Source organism: Urocampus carinirostris, chromosome 14 (assembly GCF_059441175.1).
Source record: "Urocampus carinirostris isolate Australia breed hairy pipefish chromosome 14, RoL_Ucar_1.0, whole genome shotgun sequence".
Lineage (NCBI taxonomy): Eukaryota > Metazoa > Chordata > Actinopteri > Syngnathiformes > Syngnathidae > Urocampus > Urocampus carinirostris.
This window is the reverse complement of record NC_142362.1, coordinates 31,047,683-31,074,663: the sequence shown is the minus strand read 5'-3', so window position 1 is coordinate 31,074,663 and position 26,981 is coordinate 31,047,683. Positions and strand designations below refer to the sequence as shown.

General features: G+C 38.4%; 1 protein-coding gene across 1 annotated transcript; it reads right to left on the bottom strand.

Annotated features, from left to right (window-relative positions):
- Positions 1–200: 200 nt before the first annotated feature.
- Positions 201–26,981, bottom strand: mid1 (midline 1). Its single transcript, XM_088352156.1, has 10 exons — positions 26,686–26,981; positions 22,676–23,403; positions 17,821–17,916; positions 15,363–15,470; positions 11,348–11,496; positions 11,148–11,275; positions 8,165–8,308; positions 7,882–8,043; positions 5,088–5,295; positions 201–2,620 (listed from the first exon to the last, which is right to left on the bottom strand). The coding sequence occupies exons 2-10, from the start codon at positions 23,345–23,347 to the stop codon at positions 2,272–2,274; spliced, it is 2,016 nt and encodes a 671-aa protein (XP_088208282.1). The 5' UTR covers positions 23,348–23,403; positions 26,686–26,981; the 3' UTR covers positions 201–2,271.

The following is a 26,981-nucleotide window of genomic DNA, read 5'->3' as shown; positions in this document are numbered from 1 at the left end:
AAACCTAGTGAAAGGTTGGCAGAAAATGGTGGGGTTTTGTCACTTTCAGTCTCTGTAGTTTGTATTCTTTCTTGTTCTATGTCGCACTCATTTAACACAATACAGTGACATCTAGCTGTCAAATATTACAGTGTCTATTTAATTCATATCTTAAGTAAAAACTTAAAGCTGAATTAAAGCTGCAAAAAATTGTAACCATGTTCAAGAATTGATTTACATTTTATTGTGAATGTTTCCCCCCCTTCAAAGTGCTAAAATGGAAATTTATCACATCATCCACAGGAATCTTAAAACAATATCACATTAAAATAAATCAAATCAATTGTACACGGTTAAAGATTTAGAAGTAACGTCGCAACCTATCGAAAATGTTTTCATGAAAAACATTAAGTTGTCCCTTTTAAATCAGTTCATAGGAATAATGTACATAGATGTGCAAAGTAAAAATGCTTGAATAATTTCAACTGTTAGACTCGCGCATTTCAGAGTCCATAAGGTGCACCTCAAAGACCTAAATTAACCAGATATTTGAAATTAAGCCTTATGTACAGAAGATTATGTTGGATATGCACTTCCATATTGTATTGGATCAGTGATTGGCAATCAATAATCATTGCTGGCCCAAATCGCAATGCATTGCATGCAACAGGATTTGAACTCAAGTCGTGTCAATGAGTGCAATACGTTGCCATTAGACCCCCAGTGGTGCAGGTAACAAATTAAAAGGCTTTAGATCTTATCTCATTATCACACTGTTTTTACGGTTCCAGCAACATAATTGCATAATGCATTCTGATAGGCTAAAGAGTCCACTTTTGCACCTGTGCGTCAATAACTTTGTGAAAGACGGAAACAGAAAACAAAGTCTTTCAACTATAATATCAAATCTTCATTATACAACGTATTTTATTCACAAAGAATGGGGAAGAACCGACTTTCATGTTTGGCATTGAATGTGTTAGCTGATTTATTTTAACAGTTGAGTGAATGCAGTTTTACACCTGAACTATCTCGCCACTCTATAGAATATCAACACTGCCCGCTAGCAAACAGAGAAACATTTGGTTTGCACTTACTTTAAAAAAAAAAAAATCACAATTTTCTTGTTTTCGACCTACTTAATTTACAGTGGGCCAATTTAAATCATCAAATGGGCCGGTGCCGTATGTTTGACATTTGTGGTTTAACATAACAGAGTGCACTACGCAAATCGGTGTTTCTGGCACTTTGAGTAAAAATAGTGTTATAATGAGATAAGCTCTCATGCCTTTTCAATTATCAGTACCACTGGTGATCAAGTGGTAGAATACAGGCACTCCAAGTGCAGTGCTCTGGGATTGATTTTGATTGCCAACATTATTTTGTGATTTTAATTGGTAATACTTAACGACTGATTAATCAGTACACTAATATATGCCATAAGTGTAGAAGGAGAGCAAATACACATTGACAGCTCTTACTGTAGTCTGAATTGTATGCACATTATAGTCTGGTGCGCCTATTGAATGAAAACTGTGTGCAGGCATGAAAACGGGTCAGTGCTTTAAAAGGTGTGGAGGAAATACCACATTTATTTGTGTATAACCAGCACCCTTTTTTTTGAGTAAAAATTGGCATAACATTTTGTTTGAATTTTCTTGGCTCAATTTAAGCATTGAAATGGACATGCAGCCATGATTCTAAAAAAAGTATCGACAACTATAAACACAATAACGACATAAAATTTAGAATGTATTCATTTAATGTCCCTTAAACTGCGAGCTGTCATCAGGTACACAAAAGAGTTCCCTCGCTGTGCTTTTTTGCATTTATTTATATATTTGAGGATGACTTATTGTTTATTCCATTCTCTAACATTTGTCTTTGGTACAGTGAGTAAAAATAGTGTGATGATGACATAAAATCTATTGCGCGTTACACACAAATGAATACAGTACTCCATCATGTGCAAACTTCACACGTTTGATTTCACATGCTCCAACTCAAACGTCCTATTTACCCTCGGAACTCTCACAATACCCCTCTATCTCAAATCATTTTCTCATCGGATCTAACAAATTCACCATGGTCTGCCTTTTTTTTACTTCAAGACAGTGAATTTGAGACGTTTTTATGCCTGTATAAAACAAAAGTTTATTTTTCGGGAGGTGCACCTAATAATCCAGTACGCCTTACAGTGCGGAAAACATGTTATATTAAAGGTCGGACCAGAAATAAACATACAGTTGTTTTTTTTGTGCCTGTAAGGAGTCCACACAAGCCTTCGGCACGTCAGTTGCTAGATTCGCTTCCCTCGAGGTGATCGGGGATGGGCAGTCCAGTGAGGATAGTGACACTTCGGTTCCACACGTTGAACACGGGGCAGACGGGTTGCGCAAAGTCGATATCGAACGTGTGCAAGTGCTGCGAGCCCACCGCGTCATAAAACGACAGGAAACCCGAATCGTAGTCCAGAAGCACGCCAAGCCGCCGCAGGTGAGGCGAGGGTTCCAAGGGGGTCTCCTTATTGTTGTGACGGGCAACCCACGAGTTGTTACAGCGAGACAGCACCCAGGATGCACAATTCTTGCCCGCCCACTCGTGCTTTGGTGCTGACTTGTAGGCAATGCCTACTGCAAACCTCCATGATGGAAAAAACCAAAAAGGAAAGAAATGGATATGTTTAGTGCATTGAAATACAAATATTTTATTCAAGTGGAGATGAATGTACAAGAGTGTTTTCCCATACAATATAAGGTGCCTGGCAGGCCACCAGGGTCTAATTGGTCCCGACAGGGTATCATAACTTGTGTTATTGAAAATATAGTTTGATTTTTAAACCTGTATAAATACAATATAACTTAGCAATCTTTTTATCAAATAAGATATCTTAAACGCCATGGTGTGTTCGCTCTCACCCTTTAGGTGCTTTTAGTTAAATTGTTGATTTGTTAATATGCGCGCTTTCGTTTGCTAAGAAGTGTAGGTTGTGGGGGATCAAATTTTTGAGCACAGGAACTGATTAAGAGGAGTCAAAATGACTCTCTGTCATGATGACTCATTACATTCACCTGTGCTTGCTCGTTTGGCGCCAGCTGCTGCTGCTTACCTGATTGGTTCCCCGTCCTACTTAAGCTCAGTCCTTTCACTCACCTGTTGTCAGTCCGTCAGAAAACCTCTGTTTTCACAAGGCAAGCATTTTTGACTCTGACTCCCGTCGGTCCCATTTTGTCACCCGTTTACCACTCGTCCGTTCCTGATTTCCCCGTTGGTCTCCTGATACGACCCGTTTTTGACCCCGACCACGTTCTGATGTCCTGTCCCGGCTTACGACCTGTTTTTCCGTCTAAATACGCTACGATCTCCCGCTCCGGAGGACCCACCTCCGCATTCGGAACGGGCTTCGATCCCGTGAGCGGCTGGCTTTCTGCGTCCAGCGAGCACCGGATCACTGGCGCTGCCTTTCCTCTATATTTCAATAAACTTATGAGTAAAGTTACACATCTGGGTCCTACTTCTGCTCTAGTCGTGACACTCTCAGCAGGGAAAATAATCTCAATTTGGATTTTTAATTATATTAACGGCTGTAAAGCAGAGTGTTCCTAAAAGCTAAAATTCAGAAGACACTGGTGATGTTTTTCCTTTAGTTTTACACATTTTAATTGTAATTTGTGCATGTTTTGCAGATGTTTTGTGTTCGTTCAGCCTATATTGGTTATAAGTTGAATTGTGTAAATAAAAGTTTTTTTATCGCCCCGAAGAGTTATTTCTTTATTTCTTATTTCGTTGTGTCATTTGTGTTTCAGGGATGCTGCATGCTTGACTTTAAAATGGCTTAGTATTAAACAAGTTTAATCAGTTAAAAGTTCACTGTAGAGTGAAAAAATAAAGGTGAATATAATACAATACCTTAATAAAAGTTTTCTTCTCTGTTCCCTCGGATTTACCATCACTAATGAGTTGCACAGGACAATAATAGACCTGTCAACTTATACGTTTTCCCCATTATTCTCATTTGATATTGTGTGCGCCGTACAACAATTTTTGTTTGGGAAAATTACATTGTGACACTCATTTTCGGTTGCAATACATAATACAGCGAGACCTAGTGGACCAATATTATACAGTGTCCCTCTAAACCTGTTTGAAATCTCAAGTTAAAGCGTCAACAACAGTGTTTACAAGCTCAGTTTTAACTGAGACTTAAAGCTTAAAACTTAAAATGAACAACTAATTCCGCTTAAAGATTTAAGACAACAGTTCAAACAAACTTTTTAAACACACAAGCATGAATTGAGATTTTATTCAAAAGCTAAGGCTTTTTTCAATTTGAACATTTTAATTTAACTGAAGGGACATAAAGGTCAACTTCAGAAAAAAGTGCTGCAAGTAAAGTATAGAATGTGGAGTATATTATGACAGGACTAAAAACACAGTCTGAGCTAGCATTACCATAACATGTTATTTTTTTGCAAAATCATATAAAAGCGATAATGTGTACAAAAAATATTTAATTCAACAACTATCAAAAACGCGTGACCCATTTATAAATGTATTCGAAAATATTTTTGAGTATCTTGAGCATTTAAAAGAAATGCTAAAAACATAAGGTTAATAAACGAGCATGCTTTTTTACATACCATGAACCTTACAAGGAAGCTGACATTTTTGTTCTTGCTGCTTTAAGTAGCAAAATACCTTAAAAAGGCTGGGCAAGATAAGAAGTGAAATGGTGCATTTTGGTCACTTCGAGTATTGTAGTTTGTGTTTATCTTTGTACTTTTTAGCACTCGTTTTCTGTTGCACCATACAGCGACATCTAGTTGTCAAATAATTCCCACCGTCAATTTTAACTGAAAAGCACATTGAGGTCAACAAAAGTAAAAACCGCGGAGTATATTATTACGGGGTTGACTGCTCAAACTGAGACACAGCCGAAGCTAGCATTAGCATATATGTTTAGTTTTTGCAAAATCTTCTTAAGACAAAAATTTTGTTAACATTATAATCTGTTTTAATCATTTTGAGGGAGATTGTTTTCATTTTTTAAAAACAGAACATATTAACAGGCAAAATTTCCTAACTTTCCAAGTCATAAAAGTATTCACCATGTGCTTCCTCCAATGAGAACCTCCCAGTAATGGCGCCCGCTGTCGATGTAAACGTTGGCTGTGACGCCATAGCTGCTGTTGCTGCTGAAGCGGTCCTGACTGTGACTCTTCTTCGAAGACGTCTCGTCCCTTTCCACAGTCAGATTGTCGTGAGATACCCGCAACTTACGGTGAGCCGATTTTGGATCCAGTCTGAACGGTTGACCTTGGGCAACAACAAAAACGGGAAAAAGAAAAAAATTGAGCTCTGCTTGTCATTAAAATGTCCTATTTTAAAAATGTTATGAGAAAATACCGACCGTATTTATTGTGTATAATGCGGTTTTACCTACAAAATAACTCAAAATAAAATAACTCAAAATATGTGTTATAGATTAGGGTTACTATCACGACCGATACAAGCAGGGGACCCAAATGCGTAACATTTCACACAATGCTTTATTAAGGGATCAATACAGGAAACCGAATCAGGATACGGGTTGCTGGGACAGGAGAAAGGAGCTTGGATCAGGGATCGAAACAGGAAACAGAATCAGGATACAGGATACAGGACAGGTCGGGAACAAAACGAAAGCCAGGGTCAAAAAATGCTTGCCTTGCAAGTGCGGAGGTTCGCTGACGGACTGACAAGGAACGAATGAGAGTACTGAGTTTAAATATGAGGGGAACCAATCAGGAAACGAGCAGCAGCTGGAGCCAAACGAGCGGGCACAGGTGGGGGCAATGGGAAAATCATGACAGTTACGGTACGGAGACACATCGCTACTTTGCACTTGAGCTATTGCTGGTTTACTGCTTGGCTGATTTTCATCGAGCATTGTGTTCTGCATTCTGATTGGCTAATCAGATGAAAATGTTTAATATCCCTAACAAAGTTTAATCTCTACACCCGTTAAACCTTCTCAGGAGCAGAGACGAATGTTATAGAATGGAAAAAACAGGGAGTTGTGCTGAAACATATAAATAAATGCAAAAAAGCACGCCGAAGGAAACAACTTTTTGGTGTATCTGATGATGAATCGGACTTTGAAGGAGATTAAATATATTGCAAATGCTATGTTGAAAACGACTTAAATCAACAACGTTTGTCATTTACAACGCTTAGTTTGAGCTGAGAAAAAGTAAAACAAAAGTTTACAAGGACTTTTATTCAAAAATTACTGGTGCGTGTTTATCACGAGATGCGTAATACATGAATAAATACTCTTCACACATTGCATTGTTGTTAGATAGTAAGGACGAGAAGGAAGGGGAAAAACCATCAGAAACTATAAAATATATATTGCGATTTAACAATGTGATCATTTCTAAACGGACTTGCAAATTATTTTTTATATCATTATGTAAAATATGATCTTTGCTGGCAGTAACGTGTTACAAAGGAACATGCTCCTGGAACACATTTACCTTTTTCTGTAATGAGTACTGTAAAGTGTTCCATCCATCCATCCATTATCTGCACCGCTTATCTTCAGTGGGGTACCAGGGGGTGCTGGAGCCCATCCCAGCTACCTTCCGGAGGTGGGCAGGGGACACCCTTAACTGGTGGCCAGCCAGTTGCAGGGCACATAGAGACGGACAACTCATTCACACCTAGGTCAATTAACCTAACATGCATATTTTTGGATTATGGGAGGAAAACCGGATTGCCCGGGGAGAACATGCAAATTCCACACAGGAAGGTTCGATCTCATGACCTCAGAACTGTGCCGCACACGCGCTATCCACTGCGCCGCCGTGCTGCCCACTAAGAAGGGTTATTAATACAATTTTGTAACTCTACTGATCTTACTCCAAAGTGCATTTCAGTGTTACTCCATTATTTACTAAATGCATTTCATAAATCGAAGAGACATCTTGTTTTAAAATATAACTAAGGCACTCACGTTTTCACATAAAATTCTCAGTCCACCGGCAACATTATTTTAAGGGTGGGCATGTTTATATTTATATACAGAGTCCAACTGAATACAGTTATGCCAGCGCATGTGGCTATTTTAAAGCAGTTTTAGGAGGGTCGGCTTCTATTAGAGTATATACCGTAATTTGTATTTAGACTTTCAGAGTTACACGCTACTTTTTGGTGCCAGTAATCAAGGAAGTACCTGAATTACTTTTTAAATGAAGTGACTAAAACTGTAGGTAACCACTGTTTTTCACTAACACGCCAACATTGGATCTGATAATTTGCCTAAATGATTAATCGAAGCATTAAAAGTGACTTTGGGGACTAGTGTCTTATGATCCTATGGCTTCATCCAACCTGTCATCCCTTTTTGCTTTTCAGGCAATGTGTTAATTTTGTAATGTACTGTTTGTTGCAAAAACAAAACTGGAGGGCTTTTCCTTTTGGTGCAAGTAAACTCGAACTACAGTACTCGAAGTGACCAAAGTGCACCATTTTACTTCTTATCTTGCCCAGCCTTTTTAAGTCTTTGGGTACTTAAAGCAACAAGAACAAACCTGTGCAAGAGGATAAAAACGTTAAAAATACACGAGGAAGAAATTGTCCTCTTTTTTGCACTTTGTACAAGAAGTATCTTACATATTTACAGGAGTATAGCATATTTTTGTTTATTGTTAAACTATTTGATAAACACTTGGATAGATTATTCTTTTAAATTACAGAACATTCTGTTTTGTGCATTATTTCTCTATCTGTTAAAAAAAACTTTTTGGGTAGAAAGAGGAGGAAATTAAAATTGTGTCTTTTAAAAAAACCAAAAAACTTTGGTTGTAGCTCTAAGTGAAAACAAAAAGAAAAAAAGAAACACCAATGCAAGCGACTCACTGTTGGTTTTGAGCTTTCCCGGTTCGCTACTGCGATTTCCTGCTTGGTTGATGGCTTTGACGATGAAAACGTACTTGGTGCCGCATTGGAGCCCGTGCACTGTGTAGTGATTTTGCTTGATGTTAGGTACAATCATCCAGCTGTCGGCGGAATTGCACAAACCTGAACAACATCAGGAAAGCAGAAGGTGCTTAACAACCTAATTCTTATTCACGGTCTCTCCGCGATAAAGTGAAGATAAGGCACTAACAAAACAAGCAAAAAACACACCAAAGCAACTTACTGACAACGTTAGCATGGCTGGTGAAGATGGCATACTGGAGTTCATAGGACAAAACGGTGAACTCGTCGTCCGACGTCCAGTGAACCGTGATGGTGTCGCATGATGCCGTGCATAATTCCTCACGGATTACTGGTGGATTTGGAGCTGCAGCAAGAAAGAAAACAAAAAAAGCAACAACGAATGTAGTGGGGAGATTAGCATCAAAGGCTTCGCTCTGCAATGGGCAAAAATAGCAAACAAAAAACAATTAGTCTCAGGGATTAGCAGGCACTTATTAGCATCGGGTCTTTGTGATTCGCTTAACGCCTAACAAGTGTAATTCGGATGCCGTCACAATCCCACAGGCGAAATTCATGCATATATGCATATGTTTTGTTTTACGCGTATGACCTTTCATGTTGTTTTCATTAGTTGACAGACTGGAAACTTTATTTAGACTACTTGACAAATCAAAGTAAACTCCGCTTTATGTCTTTTTTTCTTTATAACATTATTTGACATAGATTGCGGTTTACTAACATGTTCATTAAGTAGTACAACCAACCACAGCAAAACTCCCTTTACAAACAAAAATACTTAGAACTAATGGGTAATCAACATTGGGAGGGTTACTGTATTTTAAAACCTTTATTTTTTCCAAAGCTAACCATACCCCTTATAGTATGTTACGCTTTTTATATGGATCAATATTGAGTCACAACAGGTCTCACAATTACGGTAAGCAGCCACTGACTCCATAGAAGAAGTAGTGCGTGGTGCATGATGGGATATATATATATATATATATACACCTGTGTTTCATTTCCTAACTAATGTGACAATCATCATTTGAACCGGTCACTACTGCCTAGAGTTACGAGGCGTGTCCTTTTTAACATTTACTGGCTGGTACAGGCTAAATAAAGCGGGGTAAAACAAAGCCTGCAATTGTCCAGAAAAGATGTGAAAGTTTGATGGTTCTACTGCCTCGAAAAAATAATTTTACTAGTCTGTTTATTTGTAAACAGGAATAATGGGGCTAAACAGACAGCTTGCAATCGAAGCAGAAAAGCTTGTTGGCGATTTTTTTTTTTTTTTGTCAGCATTATCGCATGTTTTTGAGTATTATGACCGAATGAGATGGCTGCAAGACGGCGTCTTTGGTAAGCTACCCCGGCTTTATATTTTTTTGGTATCTTGTTTTAGACTGAGGTATATTTTCAAATGGTACATCTTGAATCCCAAGAGTTTAAGCTTTCCAATTATATGGACAGTTTCACCGGATGCTAACGTTAGCATAGCGCTAAATCTCCTGCCCGCTGCTAAACAGCAGCTTGCACGCCCCAACGGAGCTTTATCGTCGACGGCGACTTTAATCGGGGAGGTTTATGGACTGTACTCCCAAATCCATTCAATTGTGGACTGAGCAATTCGGAAAAACGCTGGACTATGTGTAATGTAAGATCAAACATTCGGTTGTGTCCGGCAACTCTGTTTGACCCTCACACCCCCCCTCCGGAGGACAACAAAGTCAGTTAGTTCTTTGTTCCTTTCTGTCTTTGTTTCCTTATCCTCACTGTAAATGTGGAACTGGAGTCGTCCAATTTCGTTGTCACAGCATATCCCATGTTATAACAATGACAATAAAGGCATATTCTATTCTATTCTATATGTGGCATGGCGTATTTCAGTGACTAGTGACATCGTACATAAGCCATGTCTGTATGTGTCTGAGACACACATTTGCTTCTCAACAGCAGAGCGTCAGAATTATATGGGGTTGATAAAGTATGACTGACCCATACGACTGTTTTGTTGATGTTCATACTGTCATACCTTATAGTCTGGTGTGCCTTATGTATATAAAATATATGAGGAAAGACACATTTTTGGGGGTGCACCAAATAATCCAGTGCACCTCATAGTGCAGATTATTAAGGTACCTTAAAAATGTAACCTGAAACAGCCACTAGTTACCTGATGAAAAATGTAATCAGTATCGTAATCTGAAAACCTTAATATTGCAGTAATGTAACTTGATTACTTTTGATTACTTTTCGATTTCTCCAATACCAAATATGCTAAAAAAAAGACAAAATAAAGACAATATAAACAAAACTACTACATTTTGTTTGGACTAAATGAATAATGTAATCTTGAAAAAAAATTGGAAGAAAACCAAATTCAGGTGCTTGCTACCTGTCCAACAAAAAAGTGCTCAAATTTTTACCACGTTGAATCATTTTTTAAGCAAAAATAAAACGTTCTCTTTCACATCATAGAAAAGACATGCTCTGTTTTAGTTTACATTAAGAGGACATTAAAAATCAATTGTGGTTTTAAACACACAAAGTGTTAACTTTAAGTTTCTCAAAAACTATCGGATGTAATGTGTTCAAATATTTGAATCAATATCATTTTGTTTTGATGAATGAAGTTTTCTTCAACATTAGGAGGTAGTAATGATTCACAATCTCCCTTTAAGAAAAAATGCAACTAACAACATTATACATTTCAATTGTTATAAATACTGTTATAAAGACTGTTTATTTTTCACAACATAACATATTTTAACAAAAAGGTTTTTTTACCACTGTAGGCGCTAAAAATCACACAATGTACCTTACATATCAATAACCTGAGTAAAAATAGGTATGTTTTTTGCTCATATAAGAAATACAATTATTAAAATGTGTATTCTGTATTGGAAAAAAGTTCATATTTTTCTTTAAATGCCGCAACAGACGCATACTTTGATTACTTTGGGCGATATAAAAGACATAAAATACTAATTTCTCAAGCTACCTGTATTAGATAGATAATGTATTTTTGCATATTATTCAAACCAATATTGTATTCTTAATGAATAAAGTTTTTATTTACCACAAGAAGTGCTAAATACTACACTATGTCCCTTTAAAACGATGTTACCCATACTTCATATCGCAGCAAGCAAAACAAATGGGCTTCCCTCCCGAAATCAAAATCGAGCATAAACACTTACCTGTGAGATAATCCAAGCTCTCTAACATGTTTTTCTCTCTGGTGAAGTCTAAAGCAAAAGTATCAAAGGTATCGTTCAGGTTTATCTCCGGTAGCAAGATCTGAGAGGATGCTGTTGCCATAGAGACTCTGTATAAGAATGCACAATAAGATTCTGAGATGTCCAGCAATTCTTTTAACTCTCGCCAAAAAAACCTTCACCTTTCGCTGACGCTTTTGGCTGACTGAAGGAAGCGAGAGGGGTCCGTCTCTTTTAGGGTGTGGTCGGCTTGGGCGATGAGCGAAGTGGAGCGCTCTACGCACTGCTTGCAGCTGCCAATTTGTTGGGCCAACTTTCTCAAGCGCACTGTCTGGAAGGGCCAAAGTAAGTGAAAAACACGTTTAAAATGTGTGTCATTTACAACAAAGAAAATGGCACTGGATACAATTTGGTAGATTGTTCATTTATTGCTCTGAATAGTTTAGCGCAGGGATGTCAAACCCAATTACTTGGGAGCTGCCGGTGTTCTGAAATTCTTTCCTACCCTTAAAACAACCTAGCAATGTATAGCACACATGCCCAATTACATGCAAGACGCTGATAGTGATTTGCACCTTTGAAACTGGTGGGTACTAACGATTTTCCTTTTTATCTAGTCTTATTTAACTTTTTCACAGCTTCAAGAAAATGTCATCTGACGTAGCTTTTAAGCCTGGCGGGTTTTTCTGTGGTATTTTTCTTGCATAGTGTTTGTTGACCACGGTAATCACGCAGTGTATGTATGCATGCTAACCCTCGTTTTATATCATCAGTAAATGTTCTGTTTGCAATCATAAATCATAGTTTCAGTTTTGCTAGTTTTACTTGATTAGAAAGAAAACAGGGGCGCAGTTTTATGTTGAATGAATAATTTACAACTTTATGATTAAATAATATACTAAGTTGCAGTAGTCTTAGATTCTAGAGCAGGGGCCTCCAACCTTTTTGAAGCTTAGAGATGTTGTTACTTTTTGTTACTAATTAGTGCAAAAGGCACTCAATTTGATGTAATTTTATTAAAATTACAAATTATCATGTTATTACTATGTTGTTACTATGTTATTGTCAGGTTAATTACTGGGAGTAGGGTTAGAAAGACTCAATCAGCCACTTTACCAGAAAATTACAATGACCTAGCGAGTTATTTTTAGAACAGGTCCGCGGGCACCTCAGGCACCGTAGTGCCTGTGGGCACCGATTAGAGACCCATTTTATAGAGCAGGGGTGAGCCAAAACTGGCCTGCATTCCACACCATATCTATCTATCTATCTATCTATCTATCTATCTATCTATCTATCTATCTATCTATCTATCTATCTATCTATCTATCTATCTATCTATCTATCTATCTATCTATCTATCTATCTATCTATCTATCTATCTATCTATCTATCTATCTATCTATCTATCTATCTATCTATCTATCTATCTATCTATCTCATCTTATCTCATCTCATCTCATCTCATTAGCTACACCGCTTATCCTCAGTAGGGTCGCGGGGGTGCTAGAGCCCATCCCAGCAATCATCGGGCAGTGGGCTGGGGACACCCTTAACTGGTTGCCAGCCAATCGCAGGGCACACAGGGACAGACAACTCACTCGCTCATTCACACCTAGGGACAATTTGGACCGGCCAATTCACCTGAAATGCATGTTTTTGGAATGTGGGAGGAAACCGGAGTGCCCGGAGGAAACCCACGCAAGCACGGGGAGAACATACAAACTCCGCACAGGAGGTCTGGAGCTGGATTTGAACCCACGCAGGAGGTTCCCAAGACATGAGCTGTGCCGCACATGCGCTAACCACTGCGCCGCCGTGCTGCTATATATATATATATATATATATATATATATATATATATATATATATATATATATATATATATATTGGTAAACATGTTAATTGCTGGTTACATCTTTCTGCACTAGATTTCTCAAATTTTCAAAAAAACACTTCTAAACTAGTTCTATTACATACTGAATTTTTCCCTGCATATTAAGATTTTTTTGTTTGATAAAATTGTATATTACTGTGCTTTAATTATGAGTGTTTCAAAACCTAGTTGATGAAATTCTCTATTCATTAACAAATACACGATGAAATTTAACCAATGTTCCCTCTAATTTTCCACGGGTCTGAGCGTTCACACAAAGTCGGTGAGCAACGTTTGAAACAACAGTGAGCAACTATAATCCCAAGCGTGGCAAGATAATGATCAAACATGTCCAAAACTTGACATCAAGTTACATTTTTCATGTTTCCGGCAATGCAAAATTATTTTTCTCTTTTGAATGAATTGACTCATGTAATATTGCAAAGGTTGTACGGCCTACAAACGTCGTTTGTTCTTACAATTATTTCACAAGATATCCATTTCTTTTTATTTCCTGACATATTTTGTCGCATAATATTAACATTTTGGGGGGCTTATTTAGTCGGTTGTAAGATACAGAACTGTACTTGATCACAATTTTTAGTGGAAGTACAATGTTGGCAACAAGATTCACTTGATATAATTGGAAATTATTTGAATGCAACACAAACTTTTTCTTCTTTTTTTCCGTGTTTTTTTCTACTTTTTAAAAAAAAATCTCATTGTGTTTATTTTTTCCGAGCTGTTACTTTTTTCTTTTTGTTCTCTATTTCCTTTTTTTCCTAGATTTCTTTATTTTTTTCTGGCTTTTTTCTAAATTTTTCCTTCTTTTTTTCTCTTCCTCCTTTTTATCTTTTTTCCTCAGCTTTTCACTACTTTTTCATTTTGGTACTTTTTTCTTTTTTGTTCAATTCCCCCATTCCTTCAAGTCATTTTGTGCATGATTTTACATAATATTTGTTCATGTTGGGATTAAAGAAACAAAAACAACCTGAAGAGCCGTTTAGGACCCGGTTCCTTTTAGTGAGCCGAGCCGAAGAAACCGGTTCTCGACAAACTACCAACTTTACTCAACTTCGTTATACTTGGACTCGACTTCAAAATACCGCATTTAGGACACAACGTCAGGGGAACCCATGTATTTTTACCTTCATGCACTGTAACTTTGACTTAAGTCGCTTCTTAATTAGTAATTTTGAGCCCTTATTTTTGTGAGCTGGCTAGATTTTCTTGTGCGCTGAGAATGTGCGAGCAGTGTCAATTGCGCATGCGCGCAGCTTAGAGGGAACACTGAATATAACATGTAGAATTTTGTATGTATGCTTATTCCTAAACGGATATGCCTACAGTATACCCCATGTAACGACAAGGTATGGGATATTAGACTTTCTATCGGAGGATGCAGTTAATGTAAAAAACGTTTTCCTCCCAAGCTCTATAGACCAATTCAATATTTAGATATATTTCAAGCAACTATCTTGATTTTTTTTTTGCCACACACAATGCAAAGTGTAAACATAGATGCATATTTTAAATACATATTTTTTTACCCATTGTCTCCGGTTCTTGAACAAAAAATAATCTTGATGAATGTATAGTTGAGTCATCAATAATATTGAAATTGCGAAACCCTGTATTTCCAACTTGTTCCAACCTGAGGCCCTTTTTAATCCATACGTTAAAGAGGAGATCAGCCCTGAAGAGCTTGGAAATGAAAAAATAAAAAAACAGCAACACGTTTGGCCAATAGTGACAATGATGCAAGCAGTGCATGATAGTCAAAACAAAACAAAACAAAACAAGAAAAAAACCAACACTGATCAGTCAAAATAACAAATGACTCTCGCATCCTATACAATCATGTGTAGAGGTTTCCACAATTAAAGTAGAACTATATTTTTATTGTAATCAAATTTGAAAACTGTTTTCTGGAGGGTTATTTTGTAGTAGGGTAAACATTTTTGGATATGTTTCTCGCAGACGATGTTTCTGTAAATAAACCCAAAAATTTCAGTCAAATTTATCAAACCAGTAGATCGATCCTCACATGACCCCGATTGAGTTGTCTATGATACCAATGTTTTTAACCATTAGGTAATATGTTAGTTTGTTGAATTAACAAAAAGACTGGGGCCATGTGTAGATCACTAATCATTTTTCTGACAAGAAAAGATAGCTCAAAAACAATAAAGTAAGTAAAGACTAAATGTTTCAAGACCCCCTGGTCTAGAAGACATTAACATTCCAACAGCAACAACAGACCCACTGTTCCATACGCTCTGCGGCAGGGTTATTGAGATAAAAAAGGTGACAAACTGTACCTTTCCCTCCTTTATCTTTGTGCCGATGATTTGCCTTCTCTGCTGTATGATATTGATCAGGAGGTCGCACTCTTCCAGTAGCTTGTTTTCTTGCCTGGCTGCGTTTATCTGGACACGGGAGACAAGTCCAGATAATCGCCGGTCAATAAAGAGTGCCGTCAAGTAAAGTGTAGTTTAAGCCTATACAAATCCCACACAAGAGGTTTGACTCACTTAGACTACAAATAAGGATTTTGATTTCACCGGGAAAGCAAAACAAAGCTTAGGTAAACACAGGGGAGATTAATGCAAGCAAAATTGCTTGCCGGCGCATTTCAAATTCTGTGGCTCGTGTTGGATTGATTGTTGATTATTATTGTCTTTAGGCAACTGGAGAAATGTGCACTACTTTGCAAGCAGCAGAGGCGCTGTCGTTTTCATCTGTTTTGCTTTCTGGGGAAGCGCAACATTAAAGTTTTGACAATCTAAGTAGCAGTCATTCACACAGCTGACCAACATCATTTTGCTGGGCAGAACCATAGCATAGAAACCGTGCATCAAGGACATCGAGTGAGATGGCCAGTTGTTATGTGTACCAAATGTATGAAATGCTAGTATAGTTTTTGGGGAGCATTTCTCGTGATGAAATTCAGTCATTTGAAAAGGTTTAGGCACCCCTGATCATTTTTAAGATTTTTCTTATAAATCATTGGTTGTTCGAATCAGCCAATGAGGGGAAAAGAACAAAATATACTGAGCTGGAGTGCCAGAGCAACTGGTGGAAAGCATGATGTGAAACTATCATGGTGGGATGCAGAGGGCTGGCTAGCCAGTCTCTCTGCAGGGCTTACAACGTCTTGGCCATCACAGAGGCCAACAAGTGAAGGGCCACTACGGAGGTCACAGATGCAGCAGATGTTGCCTCAAGGTGGCTATGGCTACGGAGAGGTGGAGCGGTTTAGGGAGCAGTACCAGAACACAAGTTGGCGTTTGATCAACCTGAGCTGGGTCGCTTGGGTGAGAGTGTATGATGTTTAAAAGACCCGAAACACTGACACATCACTGACATCACATCACTGGTGATGTGCCCACGGTGCATCATTTGATATGTGTAAAAAGGTCCAATCAGCAATTCCAGTCAACTATAGCAGACAACCACAGTGATTTTTCAGCAGTGAAATAATGTTTACTATATATACGCAACGTGTGTAATAATTACTTCCACAAAAGTAGGCAGGTGCATGAATTTGGGCACCCCAACAGAAAAATTACATTAATATTTAGTAGATACTTTTTTGTTTCTTTTAGTTTCCAATAAGGGTCTGGGTTCTTGTTTAGGGTATTCTTGAACATTTTTCTTTACAAAACATCAACAGATGTGTCAGATCTGTCGGCTTCTAAGCATGGACAGCCGGTTTTAAATTGGTTTTCAATAAAAATTCTATTTCGGGACTGAGATGGCGATTTCAGAACATTTTAATCAACCCTCTCCATGACTGCGTAGAATGTTATCAGTCTTTTGAGTCGTTGTCTTGTTGGTATATCAAGTCCCTGCACAACTTTATCTTTGTCACTTATTATCAAACGTTCGTAAGTATTTGCTGATACTTCATCTTTAACAACATTTCCCAGTATCTGTACTGCCCACACAGACTAGCAAGAATGTAACACTACCAAATATTACTGTGGGTAGCATGTGTTTGTCTTGGAATATGTATTCTTATTCCATTCCTTGTTATGTCCAGATAACTAAATTTAGGTTCATGAATCTAATCTGCTTGAGGTATGCTTAGGCACAAGCCGGCTACATTTTGTATGGGGCTGTGAACGGATGAAACAAAAATTAAATAATTTGGACATAACCATGAGCGGTATGCGTGGCGAATATATTCAACTGAAATTGCTGAGCTGGACAACCAATGCTTTTTGAAGAAAACGCTTGAAAATGATCACACGACTATATGCTACCATAGCAATCGGAGTAACGTAGTAACTGAATTATTGACCCATTGACAAATTAATTACCGAAGAAAAACAGCACCCAACTAAATAACCGACTGATTTAACTGCTTAACTGACTGCTTGATAGACTAATTGTGAGATTGATGGAAACTAAACTGAACAGAATTGCCTCACAGTGTAAAAGACGCCCATGCAAACAAAATGACAAACTAATTGGCTGGCTGACTGACCAATGAACTAGCTGTATGCCACCTATCCAAATGTATGCCTTTACAGCAACCCAACAAGCAACAAAAAAAAACTAAGCTGTTGACTGTCTAACCAATAAACTGATTGTAAAGCCAGACCTTTTGTCAAACTTGTTGATTGACACACTTACTGACCGACAGACTAATTGCAGTTAAAAAATGAACATCTAACCTCGAGCAATGAACCCTTGGCAGAGGTAATTATACTTTTACAGGCTAACGAGCGTTTGATGATGATTTAAAGCCTCCTTCAGACACCATTTCCTCACCTCCACGTGTTGACACGTCTGGATGAGTTTGCCCATCAGAGTTTCCAACTCACTGGTCCTTTTGATGAGATTGCTGAGGTTGGTGTCCAAAGCATGCTGTGAGGGAGAATAAAAAGAGACTGTAACAAAAGCATTAAAAAGAATATTTAATTACAGGCAGGCACCACGCTATGCGTTGCAGAGCGGATTCAATAGAGAAAGGACAGCAATGACCACATTTGGCCAGAGGAGCCTTCGCAACGCCTGCTGAGGCCTTGAGCCTTAGCCGAGCATCTGTCTAACTAAACCCCCGACCCTGTTAATCACCCCCTCCGATCAAAGGCTGGTGTCTCCGACTTCATCTCTAGCTGTAATTGGCTGCTATTATGACTCACCCATTATGAAACATTATCACCGCTGAATTAAAGATTTATTATGTGTCATTACATAAAATTAAATGGAGCGATTTATTGTACAGTGTAATTCAAATGGTAATAAGGAGATTTAAATAGACACCTGAGGATTGAGCTGAGACTGGACTTTCAGATTTGTATTAGTAGACACACAATTTGGAAAATTCACAACCCAAGTCTTTTACGTCAGTGGTCGGCAACTACCGGGCCGAGAACCGGTGCCTGCCTGTGGGTAGTTTGGTGGCAGGCTTCACCAAAAGAAAAAGTTCCATTATTTTTTACTTATTGTTGTTTTACTGACACTGCTATGTTTCAGATTGAACTTGAACCTGGGCTTTGAGGTGGCACAGTTGAATTAAATTCAGTTTGGTTCACACGGGCGGACGCAGTTGCCTGTCACGTTGGAAATAAGCATTCCTGCTTCTTCACAATCATGGTGTTGTTATATTCACGACAGTCCAGTGAATCCAACCGTATAAAATATTATCTTCAAAACACCCGATAATGCAAACAGATAAATTAAAAAAATTAGCCTATATGCATTCCTGCTTCATTTCACGATCCTTGTTGTAATCTATTAGATTGGCTGCATAATTTCCTATTCAAAGCAAACGGACTCGTAAGAGTATTTCCAATAAGGTCGTTAATCTCTGACCTTATTTTTGACACCACTCTTGACCAATAGCAATTTTTTTTCACGGTCCTTTTTCCTGACCTAATTTGGCATCAAAATATTTTGCCATAAGTGACAAATTCCAATGTTATTTGACACATCGGATATTAAATGAATTTTCCCCCAAAATGTATGTATATTTAAAATGCGTATTCATATAGCCGAAAAAAACATGCATAACACAACTTGGGATCCATAATTGATTACATTTTTTAACACATAATCTTAACTTAAATAATTAAGTTAAGATTATGTGTTAAAAAAATCACAATACGATAATATTATTATACTCCTGTTAAGTTTATATTGATATGGCTGTGGGGGAATTTGTACATTTATAGTGGTTAAATTGATTTAATTCGTACATATAATTTCATTCTAAGTAAGTTTTTGAAATCAAGCTACACACTAAACATCTATATTGGGGGATATGGCCTCCGTACACTAACATGTTCCCCTAAAGGAGTGTAAAATATCAATAAAGTATTCTATTTGTCATGGATTAATATTCTGCAACCAAGTGGCTATGGTGATGTTAAAAAGAGAAAAACGACATGAATTTCAGATAGGAAAACTGCTCCAAATGTAATTGCTAAATGGAACATGAAGCAACCTGTGAACCCTGAACTGTTTAGTTTATTTCAAATGAATACCCAAAACTTTTGCACATATTTTTATCAAATATTAAATTGCAGCAGTGGGTAAGTTTGACATTTTTACTCCTTAGTAAGTCAAATCATCAAGCTTAATATTTCTTAATGCTATTTAAGGCTATGATTATAATAATACTACTACTAATAATAATAATACATTTCATTGCGTCTCCCTGCTAGTGTTGGCACATTTTTAATTTTCCACCGGAAAACAGAATGAAATGTTAGATAAACTCATGATTTTGTCAGTGTCAACAACAATTTGTAAATACCAAATTCAATTCAGTAATACAATTTTAAAACTTTATCTCATTTCAAAAACTTAGCTTTTTAACAGGGGTGTACACACATTTTATATCTACTCTACAACCTCTTATGCACCAGACTTACAATGTTGAGTCCCATTATATAGTGCAGATGTGCTAATGCTGTTTAAAATCATGCATCAGAATCTGAATAAGTGGGGACTCTTGGGAAAAAAAGCATACTCGAGATGCACATTATGCCTTCATACGGCGAGAGCAGGTGAGAGTGAGCTAAAATAGGCTTTATATTCAATACATATGATTTATTCACACACATGAGGAGTAGGAGGCTAAAAGCCATTTAAAACGCTGCAATGCAAGTGGAAAAGGTGAAGATGGCAAAAATAGCAATATCCATCAAAGTGACGCTGATTGGTTTGAACGTCGGCGCGAAAAAAAGTCAAGTGGAAGTATCTTTCAATTCGAATAAACCGAGGGAAGAGCAGCTAATACAAAAAATATGGCGGACAGAGTAAGTGCAAAAATTTCCATGTCCTTTCCCACTAATGGGATTCCTTTATTTCGTTTGAACAGCCGCCAGACACTGACATTTCTTTTCCTCGAATCATTTCATCCCTGACGGGCGGAAAGAACCTTTCCCTTTTTTTGGTTCCTGACCGGCGCTTTGTGGTCCGCGCCTTCACGGCAGCCGGCCTGTCTTCCTTCCTTCCTGTGTGACCTGGAGTATCGCCCTTTGGCTTTGGAATTTTATCTGGGATCAACATGTGGAATGTTTAACCAGTAAATGCTGGATTTGAGCACGGTGCTGTGCATACCTGCGATGGCCACTATGTAAGGTTCACCTGACAGCCTTATTAGGGGTTCATAAAATAATTTAGGATGCAATGTTGTTGTTGTTGACTGTTAAATGGTCAATCTAACATATAGTTAACTTAAATCTAAACGGCTGCTAATCTGACTTTTTGCACTACTGGCAGTTTTTTTTTATAGCTTGCCACTCCTTGCACATTGCTCTCCTTGCACATTACTATTGTAATTACAGCGTTATTGTTACAGTGTTAATGTTACTGTGTACCTGACTTGTTAACCTGACTGCCCATTTTGCACATCTGGTTAGCTACTCTTCTTGCACTATCGGCACTATGGTAAAATACTATACGTAGCCAAAATACAATACAACATTATTTATATCTGTACATTCAAGGAAACTGTGGGGGTCAGATGCATCGACATTTCGTTCTGTATACACGTGTACTAGAATGACAATAAAGTAGATCTGAATCTGAATCTGAATCTGTTCCAGATATCTGTAATCTACTTTTTTAGTTGATCTTATAAGGTGCAGACACTTTTTATTATTATTAGAACTTTGAGCACAGTGCTATATTATTTAAACCATACTTGGATCCAGCCCATTAGATGACTTAATACAGCCTGCCATACATTTTAAGTATGTCACAAAGTAAGTGAGTGTTTAGGTCATTTCTAACAAACTTTTTTTAATCAATAAAACCAAATTCTCACTGCGTTAGAGTGCAGTGTTAAGTTTGTATAGCATGTTGAGTTGCTCTAAGTGTAATACTGCATTCGCTCAACTGTTAAAATAAACCACTTAACACTTTCAATGCCAAACATGAAAATATGTTTCTCTATTGTTTGTGAATAAATGTGTTGTGCTAAAAAAAGATCCTTCGTCATCCCTGATCATAATACGTAGGGTAGGTTACTGAAGTAGTCTAAGTAATAAACCATAATGTTGAAAAACAAAGCTAACATTTTGGAGTTAAAATTTTTTTACTGATCTGGCCCGCTTCAAAACAGAAAGTCAGGATCTGGCCCCAGTGCCAAACTGAGTTTAACATCCCTGCTTCATCTGTATGTTTCTCAAAGGCAGACTTGTTACTTTATGGCGTATAGTTTAGTTGTAGCTATGCATTTCCAATTTTACCTACCATATTTTTCGGTAAATAAGGCAAATTTTGGCCAATTTGGGGTTTTTAGGTGCTCTTTATAGTCCAAATGAACACACTGAATATATTTACATTTCAATTGAAACAAATCAGTATTTTTATTCAAAATGGAACTTGTATAATGATGGAAATGCTATATTTAAAGCAACAGATTTGTAATCTAAACACATTTTGCAATAGGAATACAAGACTGACATAAAATTTACAATACCAAACAATAAAATCACACCATGAATATTTCCCTAACCTCATAAATGTTGACTTTGCCAAGAAAATACACATGACCAATATCAGGTGAAATATTTTGTAACAGTGTTGTGCATTTTGCTTCACATTGATGGATATTTTCAATTCAGAAACTTTTCTTTATCAGTGAGGTATTAATCTAAATCCGAACTACTTTATAAATACGGATTTCAATGTTTGAGTGTGCGTGCTTGTGTGTTATAGGCTACTTATAGGTTACTTATAGACTCTGATGAACTAAAAGGCATTTTCGTGAAACATTACACCGTTGTACTTCTGCCTCTGCAAGTGACATTAGCAAGGTTTCATTTATTTTTTGTGAATAAATGTGTTTAGAAACAATCTCTTTTCATCCATGACTATAATATGTTGGGTAGGCTACTGAAGAAGGCTGCATGATAAAGCATAATACTGAAAAACGGTGAAACAAAAATGTCAAGTTGACTTGTTAATCAGGCCTGCCTGAGAACAGAAAGTTTGTATTCAAGTTTGACATCCTTGCCATGAAAAAAATGCAGTTAGGAACTTTAAGGTCAGACTTTATTCGACAACGTTTTTAATGTAGCTATGAATTTTGTAAAACCGACAGCCGGTTGCACCATGGGAAAAGCGGTCAATGTTAACATTATTTGTTTTAGACAAAAAAAATTCCCACCTTTAGTTTGTCGTACCGGTCTGCCAGACCAGCAACCTGGTGGTCCCGGTGCCGTCCCACCAACTTGCACAAAGCGCAGATCAACTGCTCGTCCGTCATACAGTACATATTGACCTTTTCGTCCTCGTGCTCGCCGCACATGACCCCTCGCATGTGCTGGTCTAGCAGGGGCTCCACCAGACGGTGCCCCGTGAAAGGCTTTTTGTTGGGATGGGTTGCCTTTAGGCAGTCTTCGCAGTAGGACACCTCACAGGTGACACAGGTTTTGACCGCGTCCTGAGGTGGATCTCGTTCGCAGAATTGACACTGCACCCGTTCTCCGGGCTGCGTCATGGCACCACCGCCGCTCTCGGGGGCCGACGGCTCCCGCCGCGGCTGGCTAGGCGAATTGGGTCCGCTGAGGGACACCTTCTGGTAGCGGTCAATGATATTCTGCAGGGTGACGTTGCGCTTTAGTCCTTCTAGGCCTCGCTGGCTGAGGTTGATGACATAGCGGCAGGTGGGGCACTGGAAAGCACGAATGGACTGGATAGGCTCACTCGGTGTGCAGTGTGATACCAGGATTCGGCGGGCGCAGTTAGAACAAAGGCTGTGGGCGCAAGGCAAGAGTAGCGGGTCCTCAAAGAGCTCCAGACAAATTGGGCATGTCAGTTCCGACTCCAGGGTTTCCATCCTTAGGCCAAGCGCAGCGGAGAGGACAGCGAAATCCAGGGAAGCTTCTCAGCTGTCTGAAGAAGAGCAGACAACGCACACATTCAGAAACTGCGATAGCCTGACAGTACATATCACATATTGTTTTCAATGCACAGCTTGAAGTAGTATTGTGGTAGCAGTTTGCAGAATTCCATTAAATCAAACATAAAAGAAACAGAAGGACTCTATTTTAAGGGAGTCATCACATTTCATTGGGTGTGGAATCGTGAAAACTGCCATTGCAGGGTGTACAGTTTGCAGAGCTCTTTCTTTTGCTTGTTTTTATAAAAGTATACTGCTATATTGCTAAAAATGCGTAGTTTTAGTGTTGATCAAGGAAAAAAAGAAGTACTGTATTTCCCAACTTTAAGGTGCTCATTAAAGTATCAGATTTTCTTCAAAAAATGTAGTGTGCCCTACCATGTGGTGCGTCTTGTATGTGTGTTGTAGAAATAATGTGGAGGGCACCGTGAGTTAAAGGAAAAGTGTCAAATGAGGAAAAAAAATTGACGAGTTTAAGCGTTGATTGTATTATTTCTACCCTCAGGTAAGCCCTATACATTTGCTAAATACAACAATGAAACACATAAATGAAACTATGCCTTATTAGTAGCCCTACATTCTTAAAAATGTGGTACATACATTTCAGCATTTAACTCAATGTTTCACGGATCACGTCAAAATGCCTTACCAATACGTTAAAGTGACTTCACAGAAGTACGACTTAATCAATATATTACTATGCCTTTTTCAAATCATTCAACCTAGCCCAAACATTCTTTTGAGTGGACCAATAGAGTGCCTTTACCAATATGTTTCTAGTAAGTTTGTGTAACTTAAACATTATGTTAGAGTGGCATTATATTAAGGTCCAACTGACTCAATCAATACGTTCTTATGATTTCACTAATACATTTAAGCTACTTTACCACATAATCTTTTTTTGCTTTAACACTGCGCACTTCTGCAATTGTCAATCTAATTTAGATTATATCCAACAGTAATTCTTTTGAAAACCCAGAAAAATACAGGTAAAGTCCGTTGTCAAAAATGTGTTACGCGTCCAGTGACATAGTGGTTAGTAGCAACATGAGTTACTATTTGGACATTCTGATGTTTGTGTATTGTCTGTGGAAAGTTTTGCAACTTATGGCTGTAAAAATAAATATGATTGGACTTGACTTTGATAAAGTGATTACTTGTTCATGTAAACCCAAAACAGATTATTCAGATTTCTGATCTTAACCAGACTATTGCTGCACCTACATGTAAATGTACTCAATGTTGTTTTGTATATTTTTTAATTTTGTGGGCAAGATGTTTCCCAGCATTTTTAGTGCTGCATATAACTCAATAACTGAGAAATAATAGAAGTATTTTCACTGAAGAATTTTGTGTAAGACCGATGAATTGGATTTGATGCATATTTCCGAGTGTTCGCCAGTGCATAACACGGCAGTCAAACACATCTCCCCTCTGTCGTTATACTGTAGGCCTATCATCTGCTTTTTAATTTGGCCCAGATAAAGTACCTTTACCCCTCTCACCCTTCTCCATATGCTGCGGCGAGGACTGACAGCTCGGTCAAGCAGAAGCTGATTGGCCCGCTTTGCTGGCGGCGCGGGCCTCTATGCACTCCACGCTATCATACACACTGAAGCTATTGTTCTCAGGTCGGGTCAGACACCCCAGCTGTGAGTGGACGTAGTGCCCCCCATGACCTTCTACCAATCATACCGTCTTTTCAACGAGCTACAAGCCTTAACACAACTGCTCATTACGGGTTAGGTAGGTGAGCACTTGTTATCCCGGAAAGAGATAGCAATCACGTAGTAAGTGTGTTAGTTCTTAGAGTGCAGTTGTTCTCAACTGGTCTGACTTCAGGGCCCACCATACAAAACAAAACAAAATTACCAGCAAAACCAAAACGAGATAAAGTAATAACATTCCCTTTACTGCTCAATTAGTTGCATTTCCATTTAAATGTAAAATGCTTCACTTTAGAGGCTATGTCCATACTAAAATCCATATCTCATATACTCCCTGCTGTATCAGACTTTCCTCATGGTCAACATGTGCAAACAAACTTAATACGTCTTTTTCTGTGGTGTGAAATGGGGGCTGTCAATTCAAATAAGCTGGAAGTTATCACTGTTTACTGTTAAAGGTTTTCCCAAAAAGAATGTTCTTTTTTTAATTAGGCACAAAATGTGTAGTATTCCTCCATGACATTATGCAAATGAGTTGTAAAATATTCCACGCACCAGAAGACTCGAGAAATGTATCATCAAGTTAACCCATCTGGCTTGTTACCCCTAGAGCTGTGACATCATTGAAGAAACACAAGCATTTCAAAATTGTGAATTCCATTAACACAACATGTGAGGCAGGCTCCGAAACAGACATTACATACCGTTCTTTCTTCTTGGAGGTAGGCGATTGTGCCTTTCTCGTTTGTTTTTTGCCGTTGGTGTTACTGTTGGTATACTTTTTGATCAGCTAGCATGCTACCCATGTTTGTTTGATTGATTTTTAACTGTCCGGCTTCGCGTTTGTCACCAGAGCTGATGCTCCTTTTTGTCGTTGGCACCCAGCAAACCTCGCTGCTCACTGTGTGTTGTTGTCGCCCAGCCCCACGTTTTATCGCCGAAACAACAGAGGCCTTTTGTTGATTGGTCCTGGTTAGCCGCATTTTTTTTTTAATAGTTAGCCCTTCTTGGTTGTTCGCCCTTTTTTGTACCATTACATTCACCTGTGACACAACTCCTAGACATTCTCCACACAAAAATACTAAAACAGACGTAACTCCTTCGACTAATTAACACAAAGAACAATAAGGCAACTGGTTTGCTAGGGTCCTGGTGTTCCTCCGAAGACAGCTCAGGATGACAAAGACAAGACAAGCTTTGGAATATACTGATAAAACATACCTAATGTATATATTGAGAGATTTTCATCAAAAACCATGTACTATTTCACATTTGGCATGTTTAAGAATTTAAGATGACCTTTAAGGAGTTTAAATGATCCTCAGTATTTTGTTTTCGCGACTCACAGAAAACGAGGTCCGCAGCTCTTTTTTTGGGTCCTGACCCACCAGATGAGAGACACTGTTTTAGTGCACACACCCACACACAAGAAAAACCTTAGCCAACAAGCATGCGATTGTAATGGTGCTGATGTAACTTTCATGAGTAAGTGGAAGCTGAAGCTCAGGTGGTATCCCATCCAATCTATCGGTACAATTTTAGGTTAAGAGCAACGACAGGTTTTACAACAAACCCCACAAATCCATGTCACATTTTTCAATAACCCACCAACGGATTCCGCCTCGTTTTACGCCGCCGGTTCATTTCTGCAGAAAGAAGACGACCTTTGACCGCAACCAGGAGAAGGAGAAAATAATCACATCCACTAAATCGGAGGAGGCATCGTGGGCAGGTTGGGAAGCGTGCAAGGCATTCCCGAGACCGTCATTCCCCTTAATCCCGGCTCAGAGTTGATTGAGTGAGACTGCGGCCAGCACAACAGGAAAAGTTGCCCGACAATTCCAGGAAAGCTTCAGCTCCACCTACAGCCAGAGGGTTGGCCGGCTTTGGAATAGCTGCGAGAG